We start from the raw sequence: 20,219 nt of genomic DNA on the forward strand, positions 1-20,219 counted from the left end.
GACGATACCCAGTTGGTATTATCCATACATAAAAATGGTTCTAAGATAGCAGCAAACTTCAAAGATGGTATGAGGGCTATTAGCAGTTGGATGGCTTCCAACTGTCTAAAACTTAATTCATCAAAGACGGAAGTCATGCTCTTTGGTAAGATTCAGCCTCTGTGGTCTCCTTTATGGTGGCCGGAGGAAATGGGGACTCCACCTCAACCAGTCAGTAAAGTCAGAAATTTGGGAGTTATATTTGATGACAAACTTTCTTTCCATCATCATGTGAACGCTGTAGTATCATCATCATTCAACATCTTAAGGAAAATAAAGAAACTTCTCCCATATCTTCCTACAACTACAGGAAAAACACTAATTTCGACATTGGTGTTTTCACGCACTGACTACTGTAATGCCCTCTTCCTCAATGCTAAAAAAAAAATCATTTCCAAACTTCAAATGATACAAAATGCCTCAGCCAGAGTTATATTAGGCATTCCAAAATTTAGCTCTGTCTCTAGACATTTGGACCAACTGCATTGGCTTCCGGTCAGAAGTCGGACGAAATTCAAGGCCCTTTGTATTGTCTACAAGGCAGTAAACAACATGGGACCAAAATTTCTTAAGATTTCACTTGAGCCTTTATCAACCTCCAGAATGCTTCTGCTCATCTGCTTCATATACCCAGAACAAGGAAAGTTAACTGGGGAGACAGATGCTTTACCATCGCAGCTGCAAAATTATGGAATTCCCTTCCTCTTAACATAAAATCCAGTCCTACGCTGATTATCTTTAGAAAGCGGCTAAAAACATGGCTGTTTTCTCAAAGACATGATTGTTCATAAATCACTCTAAAACTGCCTCAGAGTTCTACTTTATTGGTATCAGATATAGCTCCTAGCGCCGAGACACCTATGGGTAATTGTAGCGCTTTAAAAATCGCATAAATAAATAAATAAATCAGCTCATCTGCTCTTGGGATAGGGTGAGCTTCTGTCCTGGTGACAGAGTTGAGCCCTCTATAGTCCACACAGAACCTCATCTCTCTCTTTTGACCTTGTTGATGAGGTATGGGGACCAGAACCACTGGGCTAGACCAGGGGCTCTCAGAGGGTTCAATGACCCCTAACTCCAGCATCTTGCTAACCTCAGCTTTGATGCGTTCCTTGACTTGGTCTGACTGGCGATAGATTTTGTTCTTGACAGGTGCACTGTCACCAGTGTCCACATCATGGGTACACCAGTTTGTCAGACCAGGGGTCAGGGAAAAGATGCTAGCATACTGTTGCAAGACTTGCTTGCAGTCAGTCTGCTGTTGGGCACAGAGGGTGTCTGAAAAGACCACACCATCTACTGACCCATTTTGTGGGCTGTAGGAGAGGTCAGGGAGAGGTTCACTCTCTGCTTCCTGTTCCTCATCAGTCACCATCAGCATGGTGATGTTAGCCCTGTCGTTGTAGATCTTAAGGCGGTTCACATGGATAACCCTTTTGGGTGTCCTGCTAGTGCCCAGGTCAACTAAATAGGTGACCTCACTCTTTCTTTCTAGGATAGGGTAAGGGCCACTCCATTTATCTTGGAGGGCCCTTGGTGCCACTGGCTCCAAAACACACACCTGTTGCCCAGGTTGAAATTCAACCAGTGCAGCTTTTTGGTCATACCAGTGCTTCTGGAGCTCCTGGCTGGCCTCAAGGTTCTTGGATGCTTTTTCCAGGTACTCAGCCATTCTGGACCTTAGGCCAAGCACATAGTCCAACATGTCTTGTTTGGGCTCTTGAGGAGGCCTCTCCCAGCCCTTTTTTACAAGACAAAGTGGTCCCCTCACAGGATGACCAAACAGAAGTTAAAAGGGTGAGACACCTATTCCCTTCTGTGGTACTTCCCTGTAAGCGAAAAGCAGGCATGGTAACAGGACATCCCATCCCCTTTTGAGTTTTTCAGGGAGACCCATGATCATACCTTTCAATGTCTTGTTGAATCTCTCAACAAGGCCATTGGTTTGTGGATGGTAGGGTGTAGTAAACTTGTACTGCACTCCACACTCCTTCCACATGTGTCAGGTAAGCAGACATGAAGTTGGAACCTCTGTCTGAAACCACCTCCTTAGGAAACCCTACCCTGGTGAAGACACCCAGGAGGGCCTTGGCTACTGCAGGAGCTGTAGTAGTCCTAAGTGGAATTGCTTTAGGGTACCTAGTGGCATGATCCACTACTACTAGAATAAATGTGTTCCCTGAGGCTGTGGGAGGTTCAAGTGGACCCACAATGACCACTCCTAATCTTTCAAAGGGCACCCCCACCACTGGCAGTGGGATGAGGGGGGCCTTTGGGTGGCCACCTGTCTTGCCACTGGCTTGACAGGTAACACAGGAGCTGACAAACTCCTTCACCTTTTGGTGCATCTGGGGCCAGTAAAAGTGACTGACTAGCCTTTCCCAAGTTTTGGATTGCCCCAGATGTCCAGCTAGGAGGATGTCATGAGCCAAAGTTAGGAGGAACTCCCTGTACTTCTGTGGCACTACCACCCTCCTGGTAGCTCCTGGAGTGGGATTTCTTGCCTCAGCATACAGTAATCCCTCTTCCCAATAAGCTCTGTGGGTACCACTGATATCTCCCTTTGCTTCTGAAACAGCTTGCTGCCGCAGGCTTTCAAGAGTGGGACAGTATCGCTGACCCTGGCACAGCTCTTTCCTAGAGGGTCCCCCTGGGCCCAAGAGTTCAACCTGGTAAGGGTCGAGTTCCATAGGCTCAGTTCCCTCAGGGGTATCCAAATCCTCTCCTTGTGGAGAGGGGTCCTGAATGTCCTGCTGTACAGAAGCTGGTTCCCCAGTCTTCTTACCTTTTCTATTGGTTGGCTGGGCCTTTATTTCAGGCTCCAGACCTACTTTTTCACCCTTCCTCTTGCGCTGTGCTCTGGTTTGCGCACACACCAATTCAGGGATGCCCAGCATGGCTGCATGGGCTTTTAGCTCAACCTCAGCCCAGGCTGAGGTTTCCAGATCATTTCCAAGCAGACATGCAGCTGGCAACTTTGGAGAGACCACTACCTGTTTCGGGCCAGTAACCGCCCCCCAGCCTAATGTCACCATGGCCATGGGATGACTAGTAGTGACACTGTCGGCATTGGTTATTGGGTAAGACTTCCCAATCAAGTATTGCTCAGGGGAAACCAGTGTCTTTTTCACCTAGTGACACTGGCACCTGTATCCATCAGATCTTCTACCCTAGTTCCATTCACCCAGGGGTACTGCAAATATTTGTTCAAGTTGGGTGGCCACACAGCTACAGTGGAAAACCCCACTTCCTCCAGTGAGACTAGACTCGCCTCAGTGTGTCCTCAGATTTGCTCAGGGTACACTTCTGATCCCATCTGTATACTTGCTGCCCCAGGAGTAGCTGTGCTGGGTGCCTTAGGGGCTTGGTTGTGGGGGCAAGATTTATCTAGAGTTAGGTGTCCTGACTTCTTACAGTTATTACATCAGGCCTTTAAGGGATCACAGTTCTTCCTCCTATAGGGTTGAGGCACATAGGGAGTAGTTTGGGTCCCACCCCTTGAACAGGTTTTTGGGGCCCTTTGGAAGACTCAGACTGTTTATCTTGGGGATTCTCACCACCTTTCCTCTGGGGAGGTTTTGTGACCACCTTCTTCTGGTCAACCCCAGTGGTTGTCCTTGTCACCCTAGTCTTGACCCAGTGGTCTGCCTTCTTTCCCCATTCTTATGGAGAAATTAGACCTAAGTCTACCAAATGCTGATGCAACTTTTCATTTGTGCAGTTACTTAATATATGTTGCTTCATGAATAAATTGTACAATCCAGTAAAATCCTGCACACCATGTCCAGCTAACCAACCATCCAGTGTCTTCACTGAGAGAAGTCTTCAAAGTCAGTCCACGACTGGGTTTGGTTTTTGTGAGCCTCACTGAATCTAATTCTATACTCTTGAGTGGTGAATCCAAATCCCTCAATCAGAGTCTTCTTCATGAGGTCATAGGATCCTGCCTCTGGCCCAGAGAGGGTCAGAAGCCTGTCTCTGCAGTTACCAGAGAACAGTTCCCACAGGAGTGTCCCCCAGAGAGGTTTCTTTACTCTTCTTATTTCACAAGCCCTCTCGAAGGCTGTGAACCATTTGGTGATGTCCTCACCTTCCTCAAATTTAGGGACAATCCCTTTGGGGATTTTAAGGTCAGAAGTTTCCTCCCTATCCTTATTTTTTTTATTGCTGCCACCATTGATGGGTGCTAAACCCATCTCTCTCCTTTCTTTTTCTAGAGCCAGGAGCCTGGACTCTAGCTCTAATCTTTTGGCCAGCCTTTCTAAAAGGCTGTCTGTGAGAAAGTGCCTCTGTATATACTGTTCCCAAATAGGTACAGTGTGTACAGAGTCCATAGTCCCCAGAGGTTTGGCAGAGGCTAAAGTTAGATATAACCTTACACTCTAAAGTGGTAGCTTGGTCGAGCAGTAAGGCAGTATCAGAGGACAGTGTAAAGCATTTGTTGTACACACTCAGTCAGCAAATGGTCTCACACACTCCAGAACTGAACTCTAGGCCAATGGTTTATATATAAAAACCAATATATGCTTGTTTTATTTTAGAACCAACAATTGGAATTAAAATATACTTTCTGAGAATGAGATACTTTATATAAATACTTTTGCAATATGCAATTGACTTTTGTAAACAGTTACAAGTGGTTGCAGTAGGCAACACTTATTTTAAACACAATAATGCATTGAGTTCAATGGAATTTTCATGTTATTTGCCACAGATTACTTTTAGGATTACTTTTGGCATGTCAGGACTGGATCCTAGATTCAATCTTGGGTCAGAACTTGAATAAAGTGATAAAAGTCAACTTAATTACTGAGATGATTTTTGACAATATTTTGCTATTTTAAATGTTGACACTTAGAAAATATTTCATAGAAAACAGTCAATGATTCTCTATGGCAGAAAATTCAAGTTACAGGTATAGTATGTTCTCGTTACTTTTGTAATCCAGTACTGGGTGCCTAGACTCAGTAATGGGACCTTTACCCAAAACATCTAAGTAATTTCGTTTTCAGATATTATACGATTTTTAAAGATTGCAGAAATTGACAAATTTCACAAAGTGTCAATGATTTCCTATGGGAGAAAATTAGGTTACTGGTAAGTACAGTTGTAAGTAGTTTTCAGAGTCCGTGCTGGGTACCAAGATCCAGCACTGGGAGCTCACCTAAGGGCAGGTAAGTATTTTCGTTTTCGTTACTCGGCTGATTTTTGTTGAATATTCTTAGTTTTGAAAAGTCCACACTTAGAAGAAATTTCAGGAAAAAGCCAGTCAATCTTACCCTATGGAGAAAATTGAGTTGTCGGTTTAAAGGTAAGTACTCGACTGGCAGAGTTAAGGTTCTGGGCATAGACTCGGGGGTCTCCCAGGGCCAGGTAGGTACAGTTTGTTCACCCCCAGCGGCACAAGGGCGACCGGGTGCAGAGAGAGTTAGGCCCAATGTTATCATATGAGAGGTACGGGGGCCTTGGTTGGTGGCTGCTGACTAGCAGGCCACATGGCTGTGGGAGCTGGGCTCCTAGTCACTTGCTCAGGGCAAATTGGGAAGTAGGTGCAAAGGTTACACTGCCAGGGCCACTCGGGCGGCTGGGTGCAGGGTGCTTTTGAGCCTTCGGGCGCTCAATTGATTTCAATGGGAGAACTCTGGTTTGTAAAAAGACTGCAAGCTCGGGAACGCAGATTCTTCAGGTGCCACCACCACTTTGAGAGGTAAGTTGGGTAGATGGAGGATAGGTAGGTACCCAGGAGTTGGGCACAGGGGGCCGCAGGGCGCCGGGAGCAGGGGTGCCTTTTGGTGTCGAGGAAATCTTTCCCTGTGTTGATCGCGGTTGGGGGGAGGGGGGGTACCTGGGTCTGAGGCTGCAGGTGTGAGGAGCGTCGAGGGAATTCCTCGGGTGCCGGACTCAGGGTCACAGTTGCCGGGGGGTTGTCCTCGTGGTCTTTTTTGTTCACTCTGGCACAGGCCAGTTCTGACGGGTGCAGAGTGTGCAGCATTCGTGGTTCCGGGCTGATGCCAGGAATTAGAAGCAGATTTTGAGTAGAGCCTCTACTCATGGGAGTCCCAGGTGCTTGGAGCCAAAAGGCAGCCAGGTCCTCCGGGGTTTGTGAGGTTGCTGGCCGCAAGGTGGTTCGAGGGTCGACAGGCCGGTAGGGCTGGGGCCAAAGCAGTTGGTCTTCCTCTTCTTGCTCTTCTTTGTATTTTGGAATCTGGGGAAGGAAGGTTCAGGGTGCCCCTAAATACTAGATTAAGGGGCGTTACAGGTAGGAGAAGGGCAGGGACCAATGGGTCCCTGTCCTGGGGTGGGTACACCCCCTATTCTGCCACTCTTCTGTGGGAGGGGGACAGTAGTCTAGGCCTGATTGGCTTTGGCCTCCCATCTTCAAGATGGCGAGCGCCCGGAGATGTGCTTCACCTCGCCTCCCCCACCTGAGGGGTGAGGTTGGCAGGCTGGCACATCCCATGTCCTTATTTTGGGTTTCCGGCCAAGCTTACCGCCAGAGTGGGGGTTTGCAAGTGGCCTGGGGAAGCTCACAGAGGCGGCATGCCTTTGAAGCTTCCTCCTGCCCATCCTGGGGGAGGAGATCTAGCACCTCGCCCAGGATGTGCATTGTTGCAGACCCAGGAGAGCAGGAGCTCTCCTACCCTGGGGTCCAGCAACATGTCTGCTGTGTGGCAGCCTAGGCAGCCTCTCAGACCAGACGTGGATTGTAGGTTAGGTTTCAGGGGTCCTCTCTAAGATGCCCTCTGTGGTGCTTGGTATATTAAATCCCACACTGGCATCAGTGTGGGTTTAATGTGCTGAGCAGTTTGATACCAATCTCTTAAGTCTTCAATGTTGCCATTATGGTGCTGTGGAGTTCGTGTTTGACATGCTCCCAGCACCATGTCAGCTCTGGACTTAAAGGGCCCAGGAATGGACCTGGGTACTGTAGTGGCACAGGGTTCCTGCTCCTGTGCCCACACCACTGGCATAGGGCACCCAGCTAGAGGGGTGGCTGATGTATGCCAGGGCAGTTTAGGTGGTGGGCATGGCACACAGGGATATGTGCCATGTCGACTGTTTGTCCTGTACCCAGAAACTCAGCCTGCAAGGGCAGTGTGTGTGGTAGGGTACAGGGCCTCTAAGGGTGGCACAATGAGTGCTGCAGCCCTTAGAGGCCTTCCCTGGTCACAAGGCCCTGGGTACCTAGGGTACCATTTACCAGGGGCTGACATGTGACCAGGGTTTGCCAATTTGGGTTTGAGGTTTTGGTTTAGGGAAGGAACATAGGCCCCGGGCACCTGATTGGCAGGAGTCCAGGGCTCACTCAGTCAAAGTACATTCAGCAATTCAGCAAAAAGTGGGGGCATACCATGGAAGAAAGACGGCACTTTCTCACACTAGGCACCCAGGATTTGGGCACAGGGAGCCACAGGGCGCCGGGTGCAGGGGTGCCTTTGGAATCAAGCTGTCCTGGCTGAAGAGGGGTGAAACCCCGAATCCGGTCCTAGGATGCTTGTTTCCAGTCCAGGGAGGACCTGGCCTGGCAGGTCGTGGACTGTTCCCATTGGGCACAGGGTCAAGACTGATTTGCATATGGCTGGGTCCAAACTGGAATGGCATGGTGAGCAAAAAAAAACGATGGATTTAGGCCCAGATCTCTGTACTGGGGTGAATGTATGACATTGTTCTGCGTTCTGTCCATCAATAGTTCTTTTTGGAGATTGAACGGGGCAACTTCTCTCTCCCGCCTGATGTAGTGGATGTTATTTTATCGTCCAGGCGACACTCCACTAAGTCTGTTTACACTTCTAGATGGTTCAGATTTTTTTAGGTGGTGTGGAGAGAGAGACATAGACCCATTGAAGGCCCGTTTGTCTAATATTCTGGGGTTTTTCACTGTCTTTGGCACAGCAAGGTTGTTACTGTAGCCACTGTTAAGGGCTATTTGTAGGCCTTGTCGTCTTTTCTGTTTGCCGGACCAGCCTTCTTTAGTTAAGTCCCCCATTGTCATGAGGTTCATTAAAGGTCTTACAAAGAAGTTCCCTCCCACAACTTTTATTATGCCTCAGTGGGACTTGAATTTCGTTCTTACCTTTTTAATGGGTTCTCCGTTTGAGCCTCTTTATACTTGCCCGTTGAGGCTTCTTTCTTTTAAAACGGTTTTCCTTATTGCCATTACCTCGGCTAGAAGGGTAAGTGAGCTTCAGGCTCCTAGTTCGAAACCTCCTTTCTTGACCATTCATGCGGATAAGTTGGTCTTAAGGACTAGGGCTGCTTTCCTTCCAAGGTGGTTACCCCTTTTCATTTGGGACAATCCATTACTTTGCCTACCTTCTATCCTCCCCCTTCCAAGGAGGAGGAGAGACTGCATCGTTTGAACCCTAAGAGAGCTGTCCGCTTTTACTTGGATCGGACAAGTGATCTGAGACTGGACGATCAGCTCTTTGTGGACTATGTTGGGAAGATGAAAGGCAAGGCTGTGCACAAGAGGGGACTCTCCACGTGGATTATCTTGTGCATCAAGATTTGCTACGCCTTGGCCAAGAAGGACCCTCCTGAAGGTATCTGAGCTCATTCCACCAGAGCTAAGTCTACTTATTCTGCTTTGGCTAGAGGTGTTCCTGTTGTTGACATTTGTAAGTCAGCAACTTGGGCCTCCCTCCACACCTTTGCGAAGCATTGCTGCTTGGACTCTGAGGTTAGGAGGGATGGCCAGTTTGCTCGTTCTGTTTTACAAGATGTTTTGGTCTAGTCAGGTGGACACCCTCCTCCAGGAGAGGTACGGCTTTGGGAATCTATTCATAAGGTGAGGAATCCACAGGCAAAAGTATCCATCAGAAGAACAAGTTACTTACCTTCGGTAACGCTTTTTCTGGTGGATACAGTATCTGCCTGTGAAGTCCTCACTGTCCCGTCCGCCTCCCCGTTTTCCACCTGTTTCTACCATTTTTTAAAAATTTCTAATGGGTCTTAATCATATTGATATTTTAATGAGAAATGCTTATTCATTTGCTATTTCTGTCTTTATTGATTATGCATTTGTGAATTTATATGTGTATATTTGGTATGCTACGTTTACATTTGAAGATGTCGGTCCGCCTGTTTGCCTTGGTGGCCTGGAAAATATGGGTGGAACTGACGTCAGCACACCTACTAGGTCCTATTATGGCTAAGATGACGACATACGGTGTCGCGAGCGGAGCCGTGCTTTTGTGACTTCCTCGTCGACGTGGGAGAGCTAGGAACCAATTTCCCGCGGAATGCTGGCGTAGGGGGTATTCATAAAGTGAGGAATCCACAGGCAGATACTGTATCCACCAGAAAAAGCGTTACCGAAGGTAAGTAACTTGTTCTTCTGGTGCCTGCCAGGACCCGCAAATCCAGCCCACTCTGCACCCGCCGAACCCAGTCCGAGCGGAAAAATACCACGAGGTTCCCCCGGCGATCCTGACCCGAGATCCAGTGACCCCGACCTTCCTCAAGCCTCCTGACGATGCCTGCAGCCTCAATCCAGAGGACCCCCCCCCCCTACCGCGACCAGAGCGGGTAAAAAAATACGACGTCCCAAGGCACCCCTGCACCACACTCCCCACAGCCTTGTGTGCCCAACCCAGCAGTGTCTAACCAACCCTCAACATCCCAACTTACTCCTCAAAGTGGTGGTCACTCCTGGAAGATCCTCATCCCCGAGCCTGCAGTGTTTCTTTGTCCCGGAGAATCTCCATTGAAATCAACAGGGCACCCAACCTCAAAACAGCACCCTGCACCAGGCCTACCTAGTGCCGCTGAGGGTGCCCCTTTGGTGCTAACTTGGTCCCCAACTTGCCCTGACATTAATCCTGGGAGCTTTGCTCACACAACCCTGTGGCCTGCTTGCCAGCAGCCACCAACCAGAGTCTCCCTATTCTCCATAGGTTAACATTGGGCCTCAACACTGCATCCGGCAGCCCTAGTGCCACTGGGGGTGCAACAACAGTGCATCACTGACCCTGGGAGACCCCTGAGCCTTGCCCCAGAACCCTAACTTCAAAGACCGAATACTTACCTGGAAACTGGTAACCTGTTTTTCCTCATACGATAACATCTAAACTTTTCTCCCAAAACGTTTCTAAGTGTCGACTTTTGAAAACTAAAAATATTCATTAAAAATTCGCACAAATAACCTAACTGAATTTTCTCAACTGTTTGCAGGAAAGGTCCCAGTGCTGAGCCCAGGTGTCCAGCACTGAGTAAGAAAAGTAACTTACCTGTGGATTGAATTTTCTTCCATTGAAACTTTTTCACAACGAACCCCGAATGTTATCCTATGGAAGAAAATTCAATCCACAGGTAAGTTACTTTTTAGTTACTTTTCTTACTCAGTGCTGGACACCTGGGCTCAGCACTGGGACCTTTCCTGCAAACAGTTGAGTAAATTAGTTTTAGTTAGAGGTACGATTTTTAAAGAATATTATTGTATTTCAAAAGTTGACACTTCAAAACTTTTTCACAACGAACCCCGAATGTTATCCTAAGTGTCAACTTTTGAAATACAATAATATTCTTTAAAAATCGTACCTCTAACTAAAACGAATTTACTCAACTGTTTTCAGGAAATGTCCCAGTGCTGAATCTAGGAACCAGCCCTGTGTTAGCAAAAGTAATCTGATAAGGAATTAATTGCATTTTTCTTAAAAAGCCCATTAATTTGAATGTACTATACCTGCAATGTGTTGCAAACTGCTTACTTAAAACTGTAACCAACACCAGTACAAGTTATTCTGCAATTTTGAACTGTGTTTATACAAGTAATTTACTACTGCAAAGTATTTATATGCTTACCTGTACCAGACTTGCTTGGTCCTAGAAATAAAACACCAGTATAGTTTTTTTTTATACAAAAACTATTGGCCTAGAGTTCAGTTCTTGAGTGTGTGAATTCATTTGCTGACTGAGTGTGTACATCACATACTTAACACTGTCCTCTGATACTGCCTTACTGCTCGACCACGCTACCACTTTAGAGAGTAAGGTTCTATCTAACTTTAACGTCTGCCAAACCTCTGGAGACCCTTGGACTCTATACACACTGTCCCTCACTTTGGTGCAGTATATATAGAGCCAGTTTCTTACAGCGATTCAGTGAGCTGGACCCAAAAAGGGCTTTAAGTTTCTACATCAATAGCGATAATAACCTCTCAGCGTGTGAATTGCTTTTTGTGGGGTTTTCTGGGGCAAAGAAATGCAAGCCATTGCAGAAAAATACCTTCTCAAGGTGAATGGTCACAGCCATCAAGATCTGCTATGCAGTAGTTAAGAAGCAGCCTCTGAAAAGGTTGAGGGCCCATTATACCAGACTCAGGCTGTTAGCACTGCACTGGGATGAGGAGCAGCCTGACATCAGTCAGCCTCCGACATGAGCATCACTGCACATGTTCACAAAGTTCTCATTTGGTCCTGCAGGATTTTAGGAGTATTGCCACAGATACACCACTTTGGGAGGTACTGCTTTGGTTTTTATTAAAGGCCTTGAATCTATTTACCTTAACTAGCACTCTTTCTGATGAATACTATATCTAACCTCCAATTATTCACCCCCTTTCTCCTTCCTGTTATGTGCCTGGTCTCTTTTTCAATCTAAAAGCTCCCAATCTAGGAATCTACAGACTTGTATAGCTGATTATTGTTCGGCAATGTGTCAGAGGGCATAGGTAGAAAGAATGTGCTATCCGCATGCAGGACGACATGGGTATGTGGCTCAGTTTGTAACCAGTGGGATGGAATGAAGTCTGTGGAGCCTCACCATTCCAGCTACCGGCTTGTGGGAGCAATGCATTTAAATCTTCCAGATCAAGTCTGGCCCCTAGGGACATTATAAAGGTGAAGAATTTGCAGTTGGCGTACCACCAGAAAATGTTACTGAAATTAAATAACTCCTTCCAGCCCGTATAGTCACGCAATTTCATGTAAGACTTCTTACTTTTCCATCTCTTTGCAGAAAACGTTTTGCGACGATGTGGTACACATTATTCAACAACAGATTCGTGAGGAGAGCAAGTTAATGGACACTCGTGTCAGCATCATGTCGCAGACTCTCTTCTTGCAGGTACTTTGTGCTGGTTGGGGGAGCAAGAGGTTTACATACAAAATAGAGCTTTTTTTGGTTGTATGGAGCCAATACATTATTAGAGGGATGGTATTTATGCAGAGCATTTATCAGGAAGGTGTGCTGGTTGATCTCTTCAAAGACAGGGTCCACTGAATGTTCTCGGTCATTTCTTGTGAGGAGAAATTGTCATTGGTGTCTGTGTACTCCTGGTCATCGAAAACTTTTCTATAGGAAGCAATCTGTATGCAGGGTGCGGGTGGGCGGTGTCTGAAGAGATGGGAGGTTGTGTTTGCCAATAGGAGATATAGGTGTGTGTGTTCTATAGGTCTCTGTGCCTTTTTGTTGGGTATGTGCATTTGCAAGGGCTCTGTACGAATGGAAGGTGGTAAATTTGTGCTGGTGCCAGGGATGTCTGTGCACAGTTCCGATTGCTGGATGGATTTTAAATAAAACTCCAAACAATTTCACAGTATTGACGCACTGATATATGAGACAGTATGTTATTTTGCAGGGTTATATGTTCGGTCCTGAGCATTTCGGAGTCTATTTTCTACAATTTTCTTGAAGTCATTAAAAACAGAATAGTAAATAATGACTTTGCTTAGCTCTGGTATTCCTGGTTCTCTGTTTAACTGGTCTCTGGGTTCAACAGAGGAGAATACAATCAGCAGAATGTATGTCAGCTGTTGTAGAGTTTCTCCTTACAAATAGGAAAAAAGCAATTCACTTAAAAACCAACCGCCTAGAGAATTTTTATAGGGTGCCAATAGTCTTCATGTCTGGTCAGTGAGCTGCCAAGGATCTGGTGTCCAATGTCTAGAAGAGACACCATTCAGGTTTTTCAGAAAACAACTAAGGGTGCAGTTGGTGTAAACTATTAATTGTGGTGCGGGTGGAGTTTTCATAGAGTACTGTTTACAACACAACTGGTTAATGAGTGTGGGGCACACCTAAGACCCAAAGGCATCCCAAATCACAACTGGTGCCTGGATCTTGATGTCCTGCTGCCACCATATATGATCTCTCCAACCTGGAAGAGCTGGAGAGATGTTCTAGATCATGGGTACTCATAAACATTGGCCCAGGGGCCACAAAGTATGATCTCTGGTGTGACCGAGTGCCGCAGTGTGGCAGTAGGTTGTCCTGGGTGGGGTCAGAGATTGTGCAAGGTGGTCTAACAAATTGGTAAATAAAAGGGCAAGCATTTATTTGCCGGTTAACTAAAGTTAAGCGGTGCAGGACATCACAGTAATTACTTAATATAACCTGCAAATAAACGCTTGCTGGTTTATTTAACATTTTCTCTGAATATTAGTGCTCCGCAAGTAAACAGCAGCTCGTGCAACTGTTCACCAGGGGGGCCGCATGTAAAGGTCAAGAGGGCCGCAAGCCCCCCCCCCCCCGGCCATACTTTGAGTATCACTGTTCTAGATGGTTTCTGAAACCGCACGGCTGGTTCCAGCTAACATGACTGATTCCCAGTTATGAATCTTTTTTTTTTTTTTTGTAACTTTGTTCATTTCATTTTTTAGCATCACAAACACAACACTGGGCAATAGAATCTGATATTTGTGAATAATAGCAACACAGGTGGCAGGCGTTAAACTTACAGATGTACAGAGCAGCGCAGACAAAGCATAAACAATATCTTGTTCAGGTTGCTATAGTATGTTCCACAGCCATGGCGGTTCGACCAGGTCCTGAGAGTAAAGCCCACCCTTCTGTGTGGCTGGAGGGTGGGGGGGGGGGGAAGAGGTGCAGAGGGGGAGGGGGGCAGGGCCACCCGCTACGCGCCGAGAAGGACGTCTGTTTTTTCATTTTCCCTCCTAACTTTCTCTTGTCTCAGACACGGTTTGACTCTGAGATGTGCAAACTTATTTACTGTGATCCAGACTAAATAACATGATCTTTCTCCACCCCCTGCTGTGTACGGGCCCATGCCAGAGACTGCTCCCGAATGTCTTTTGGCCTAGATACAGTTGGCATTAGCTCCCAGAAAGTAGTTAATTATGTATGACAAAAGATTACATCCCGCAAAATACTAATCGTAGTAACTCCACATCCTTCTAATACTGAAAACAGATGATATCAGGTATTCTATGGTTGTGTGGTTTGCCTGACTCTGATGTATCTCTGACTGAATGTGCACTGGGCTCCAGCTAACCAGGTTCCCAATGCCTGTGTTCTTTCCCAATACTGTACCCTTGTTCCACAATTGGCACATATGTAAGTCCCTTGTAAAAGGTCCCAGTTGCCTTGTGATCAGAGAGGACCTCGAAGGGCTGCAGCATGTATTGTGCCACCCTAAGAGGCCCCTCAACAAACACATTCACACTTCTATTCCAACCTGCATGTTTTGGTGCAGATAAAAATGAAGTCGACCTGGCACATATCCCTGTGTGCCAGGCCTACCAGCACTGCAAGCAGCATAGGTATGTCACCCCTACAGCAGGCCTTACATCCCTTAGGCAGGGTGCACTATACCTCATGTGAGGGCATAACTGCATGAGCAGATATTCCCCTATAGTGTCAGTCTATTCTTAGACATTAGAAGTGCACAGTGAAGCAATACCGAGTACATGGGAGCTTGTCAATACGAGTTCCACAGCTCATGATGGCTTCTCCGAATTCCAAGATGTTTGGTAACAATCATCTCAGATTAATGAGCCCACACTAATGCCAGTGTTGGATTAATTATAAATGATCTCAAAGGGGCCCTCTGAAAACCTCCCCAACTACTATTGTATGCCTGACTGGTCTGCACCTGCCTGCCGCCTCTAGACATGTTTCTGACCCCCTGAGGTGGGAGCCTTTTGCTCTTGTGAGTTAGAAACAAAGCCTGTTCTGGGTGGAGGTGCTTCACACCTACCCCCAAGCAGGAACAGCATAGAACGGCGGTGAGCCTGAATGGGTTCCTGCACTTTGTTGACCACGGCCTCTCCAGCTACCTTCTAACTCCTGTAACACCCGTAAATTGAATATTTAGGGGCAACCCTGAACTTTAATCCTCAGATTACCGACGACCTACGAAGAAGAGGACAAAGAGCTGTATAGCAGGGAAGACTAAAGACACCAACTGACTTGGTTTCAGCCCTGCCGGCCTGTCTGCAGCCCTGAAAGACCCTGTTACATAAGAGCAACTCATCCCGTAGCCCATTGACCTTCAGAACCCTGGGAGGTCTGCCTGCCTTCTAAAAGGACCCCTAATCTCCTGTGGACAGCGGAACAGTCCAGAAGAAAACAAAGTATAAAGACCAAAGCTCTGCCTGTGGACCTGCAAAGTCTGCCACTTTTGCAATCCCCAACGTGAGTCCAAGAGGCTGACCGGTCCAGAAAAGGTTCCGCAGTGATCCTTGTGGGTGGAGCCCTGCCAAAATCCAAGTAGACGCCTGCAGCCCCTGCACGATTGCCCCAACCACGACCGCACTGGTAAGCAAACTTCCGACATTAAAGCACACCCCTACATCTGGAGCCCCTGGGCCTTCGGGATAGCTACTGATTGTGCCCCAATGCTCTAACAAATCCCAACTTACCCATGCAGCTGTCGGTTTCTTTCTTCTAGCCTCCTGATTTGAGCATGCAGCCTTTTTCCGATAGATTCTCCATTTGTTGGCATTCTGCACCCGGCTGCCCCTGTGCCGCTGAGGGTGTAAGTTTGGTGCTGCCTTATGGCCCCCCCAACCCACCCACTGTGCTTAGCTTAACCCCTGAGACTGGGTTTCCAAACCATTCTTCTTAGCTGTAAGTAGTACCACTTCGATTACCCCCTTTTCCCATTGGATAACATTGGCACTAAAACCGGAGTTTGACCTCTGCACCTCCCTGCCCTAATGCCGCTGGTGGTGCAGTGAGGTCACTTACCTGAACCTTGCCTGGTACTTATTCTTCATCCAAAACTCGATACCGTAAATCGTATACTTACCTTCATATTGCCGATTGTTTTTCCTCCCATAAGATGAACTCTGTACTGATTGTAAAATGCCGTGTCCACTTTTTACATTGAAAAACAGTGATATTCCAAAAATTATTTTACTGCAACAAAGTATCTTAGGCTGTATAAAATATTCAAAAAATACTATTTTAGAAACCATTGGTCTCGGATTTAGTCTTTGAGTATGTGTGTGAACAGCAAATGCTTAGAACTGCCCTCTGATGACCCTAACTGCTCGCCCACACTCACAAAAAAGCGCATCAGTAGTATCTACTTTACCCTCTGTCAATCATCTGGGGATCCACTGGACTCTGTGCACACTATCTTACTTCGGTATAGTATATACAGGGACAGCTTCCTCCACACCGCTCCACTCAGGGCAGTATGCTGCCTCCCCTTTCACAGGTAGCAGTAGCAAGGTGTAGAAAAGTGCCCCTTTTGCCTGGCATTTGATGCAATTTTGACTGAAGTGCACTGGGTTCCTGCTAACCAGGTCCCTGGTGACAGTACTCTTTCCCTAAAATTAGATACTAGTTCTCCAGTTGGCAAGACCTTGAACTCCTCTAAGTCTCTAGTAAATGGTACTTAGGACATGGGTACTAAAGAGGGTCCCTAAAGGCCGCAGCATGTATTATGCCACCATAAGGGACCCACCACCAAACTCGAGCATACTGCCGTTGGAGGCTGCGTGAAATGGTTCCAACAAATGTGAAAAGATGATATGCCACTCTCCCTGTGTGCTATGTCCACTGACACTGTATGCAATATATGTAAGTCACCCCTACAGCAGACCTTATACCGCTAGGGCAGGGTGCATTATATTACATGTGGGGACATACCTGCAGAAGTAAATATGCCCCTGTGCTGTCTAGTTCAATTGCCAGATGGTACAAATGACCACGGAAGCCATCCTTAAGCATATGTACTGGGCACTAGTTGTTAAGAGTTCTCAGCTACATGATGGCTTCACTGAAACCTATGGTGTTTAGTATCAGACACTGTAAGAAAGTGGCTCTGTATATACTGCACCAAAGTAAGGTTCAGTGTGTACAGAGTCCAACAGTCCCCAGAGGTTTGGCAGAGGTGAAAGTTAGATATAACCTTACTCTCTAAAGTGGTAGCTTGGTCGAACAGTAAGGCAGTATCAGAGGACAGTGTAAAGCATTTGTTGTACACACTCAGTCAGCAAATGGTCTCACACACTCAAGAACTGAACTCTAGGCCAATTGTTTTGTATGTAAAAATATATTGTTTTATTTTAGAACCAAAAGTAGGTATAAAATTACTTTCTCAGAATGAGATGCTATAGTTGAATACTTTTCAATAAGCAATAGCCTTTTCAATGCAATAGATACAGTTGTTGCAATATGCAACACAATCCTAACACAATTAACATTGAGCTCGATGGGAATTTTAAGTAAATGCAGTATCAATTGCTATCCTATGGGGGAAAATCAGGTTACTCCAGTATTGGAGCTTTCATAGATTCACATGCCTGAATCATTCCCTGTCGTCGAGACGGAAGTCTCCGGTACATAAAAAAGCATTGCTTAGTAGTATAGCAAACTGAAAAAAGGCCTAGGCCCATTTTCCTTTTGCAACCCATAACCTTTATGTAAAAAAAGGACTAAACTTGTCTCTGAACCAATCAAAGCCTCTCACCCTCTAGAACACTCCTGAGAGAACCTTCTGCCCCTCAGTTTTTCTACCGCACGTTGTGCTAGGGAGTCTCCTTTGAGCTCTGCTCAAATTCTACAGTTTGGTTCTAGATTGAAGAATTTATTCAACTGGTTTTTCCTCACCAACTTCTGGAGAATGGCTGACAAGGAGAAGGGTGTATTTAGAGCCTGCGCCACCTGTTAAAAAAAAAAAGGTGTAATATACAGATGACCCTCATAAGGATTGCATATACTGCCTTTACCCACACCATCAGGCAAAGGAATGTAAGGTATGTCGTACCTTTTCTAATAAGACACTGATGGATTGTGAAGGGAGGCTGTTAATTTGGCTCCAAAAACTTAAGACCAGGATGGACGTTGTGTCTAGTAACAGTGATGAGGCGTCAATAACTTCAAGGAGATCTCAGAAAAGAGGCAGATCTCTTCAGGCTCATACCTCAGGGGAAAGACCTGAGAAGGCTCTTAAAAAGGCCACGATTGGGTCTTCAGAGCGCAGTCCCTCAAAGTATAGAAAAAGAGAGCAAGGGTCATGCTTCAGGGGTTAAACATTCTAAAAGGACGAGTTCGGAGCCTTCAAAATCACCCCTTAAGATTAAACATTCAATTAAGAAGCCAGCCTCTACATCTCCTGAAGAAAAATTGGGAAAATCTGTCGTCGACGGGATCGTCGACGAAGAAAGTAGCGTCGTCGTCGACGAAGAAAAGTGAGGTAAAAATCACTATTAAACCTATACCTTCGTCGACGATGGTATTGGCGAGGGCGTCGACGACGGGATCGTCGACGGCAGTGACAACAGGATCGACGGCGACAACAACGCCGGTAACGGCAGCGTCGGCGGCAGCATCGGCGACTTCTGTTTCGTTGGTGATTTCGATGGCAATCTCGTCGACGGGCTCGTCGAGAGAAAAACTGGATTTTGCCAGGAAGAGGTGGATTACCCCGGATATTACATCTCCAAGCAAGGTAACACCTCTAGTACCATCCCACCTGTTAGAGGAAGAAGACTCACAGGAGGAGGATAGTGATGGTCCCTTTGGCTACGCTAGTAGCCCCTTGCAATTGCATGTAAAATGCCAAGAGGATGACTGGGAAGATGAATATGGGAGTTTTCAAGATCGTCCCCAGCAACGCTATCCGGAAGAAATGGTGAGTGTTCCATCTTCACTGCTAACGGATTTTCAGTTTATGTTGGATGACTATAAAAGGAGGCATCCTTTACCTCGTACTTCCTAAAGAATACCAGTGACTACATCACACACTATTCCATGTACGCCAGTGCGACGGCAAGTGGTTTTACCCGAGTCCTTGCCTATATCACCATTACCACAACCAGCTCCAGTGACATCTGATGATGATGATGATGAACAGGAAGAGGGGGAGATAACAGACCCCAGTAAAGAATGGGATGATTATCTCATTCCGTCCCCTTCATCTCCTTCACCAAGACCTGTCGACTCTCCTCCGGAGGACATCGGGGGGGGTTCCATAATCTAATGGAGAGAGCTGCACAGAGATTTGCGCTCACCATGTCATCTTACAAAACAGAATGCTTCTTGTATGATTTCAAGGCGCCATATCGCAAGACAGTTCGATCTCTCCCGATTGTCAGTCATTTATGGGAGGAAGGTCTCAAGGTCATGGAGACACCGGCAACGGTTACTCCAGTACTCGCCAGACTGGACAAGAAATATAAAGCACCCTCAGATGCTCCAGCTGGTCTGCTAGGCCACCCCAAGCTGGACTCAGTTATAACCCAGGTGGCTCAGCAAAAATCAAAAAATCCATCAGATCCAATTACGACACCTCCCGACACAGGGCAGGCGCTTAGACAATGCGGGGAAGAGGTTTTCTTCCATGTCTGCCCGTCTAGTTAGGCCGGCTAATGCCCTGGCCATCCTGGGCAGGTATGATAGGCAAATGTGGTGCGACCTCTCGCCTTACATTGACAGCATTCCAGAGGCTGACAGACAAGAAGCCAGAAAAATCCACCAGGAAGATTGCGCAATGGACATTGCGACCATGGCCTTCAGATCTTTAGGGGGAGCGGCAGTCTTACGCCGACAAGGATGGCTGAGAGCAACAGCTTTTAGGCCCGAAGTCCAAAATAAAATCTTGGACCTTCCCTTCAATGGAGAAGATTTGTTCGGGAAGCACATTGACGAGGCTTTGCAGAGTATCAAAAAAGATACAGAAACAGCGAAATCACTGGGAACGCTGCAGTATAGGAAGGTTCCTTTTCGAGGCTCAAGAGGTAGGGGCCAATGCTCTTATAGAGGGGGTTACCAACAAGGCAGGTATACTTCTTATTCCACCTCATCTCAGCCATACCGTCAACAGTGCGCAGCGACAAACAGGAGGTTTCACAAAATCTACTCCTAGAGGTCGAGTAGGTCGTCAGGGGAAAGACAATACCCGTCGACAATGACTATGTCCTTAATCCGACTACACCTATTCCTCTAATGTCGTATGTTCCCCTGGGTGGAAGAATTTCTTATCTTC

General features: G+C 46.7%; 1 protein-coding gene across 2 annotated transcripts in view; it reads left to right on the plus strand.

The window, feature by feature from the left end:
• Positions 1-20,219, plus strand: part of KMT2B (lysine methyltransferase 2B) — a 694,916-nt gene that overhangs the window by 269,746 nt on the left and 404,951 nt on the right. For both annotated transcript variants that reach the window (XM_085615911.1, XM_085615910.1), the window contains exon 17: positions 11,999-12,106. In XM_085615911.1, coding sequence (XP_085472037.1) covers positions 11,999-12,106 — 108 coding nt within the window. The remainder of the gene's footprint in view (positions 1-11,998; positions 12,107-20,219) is intronic.

Source organism: Triturus cristatus, chromosome 7 (assembly GCF_964204655.1).
Source record: "Triturus cristatus chromosome 7, aTriCri1.1, whole genome shotgun sequence".
Taxonomy (NCBI): Eukaryota; Metazoa; Chordata; class Amphibia; order Caudata; family Salamandridae; genus Triturus; species Triturus cristatus.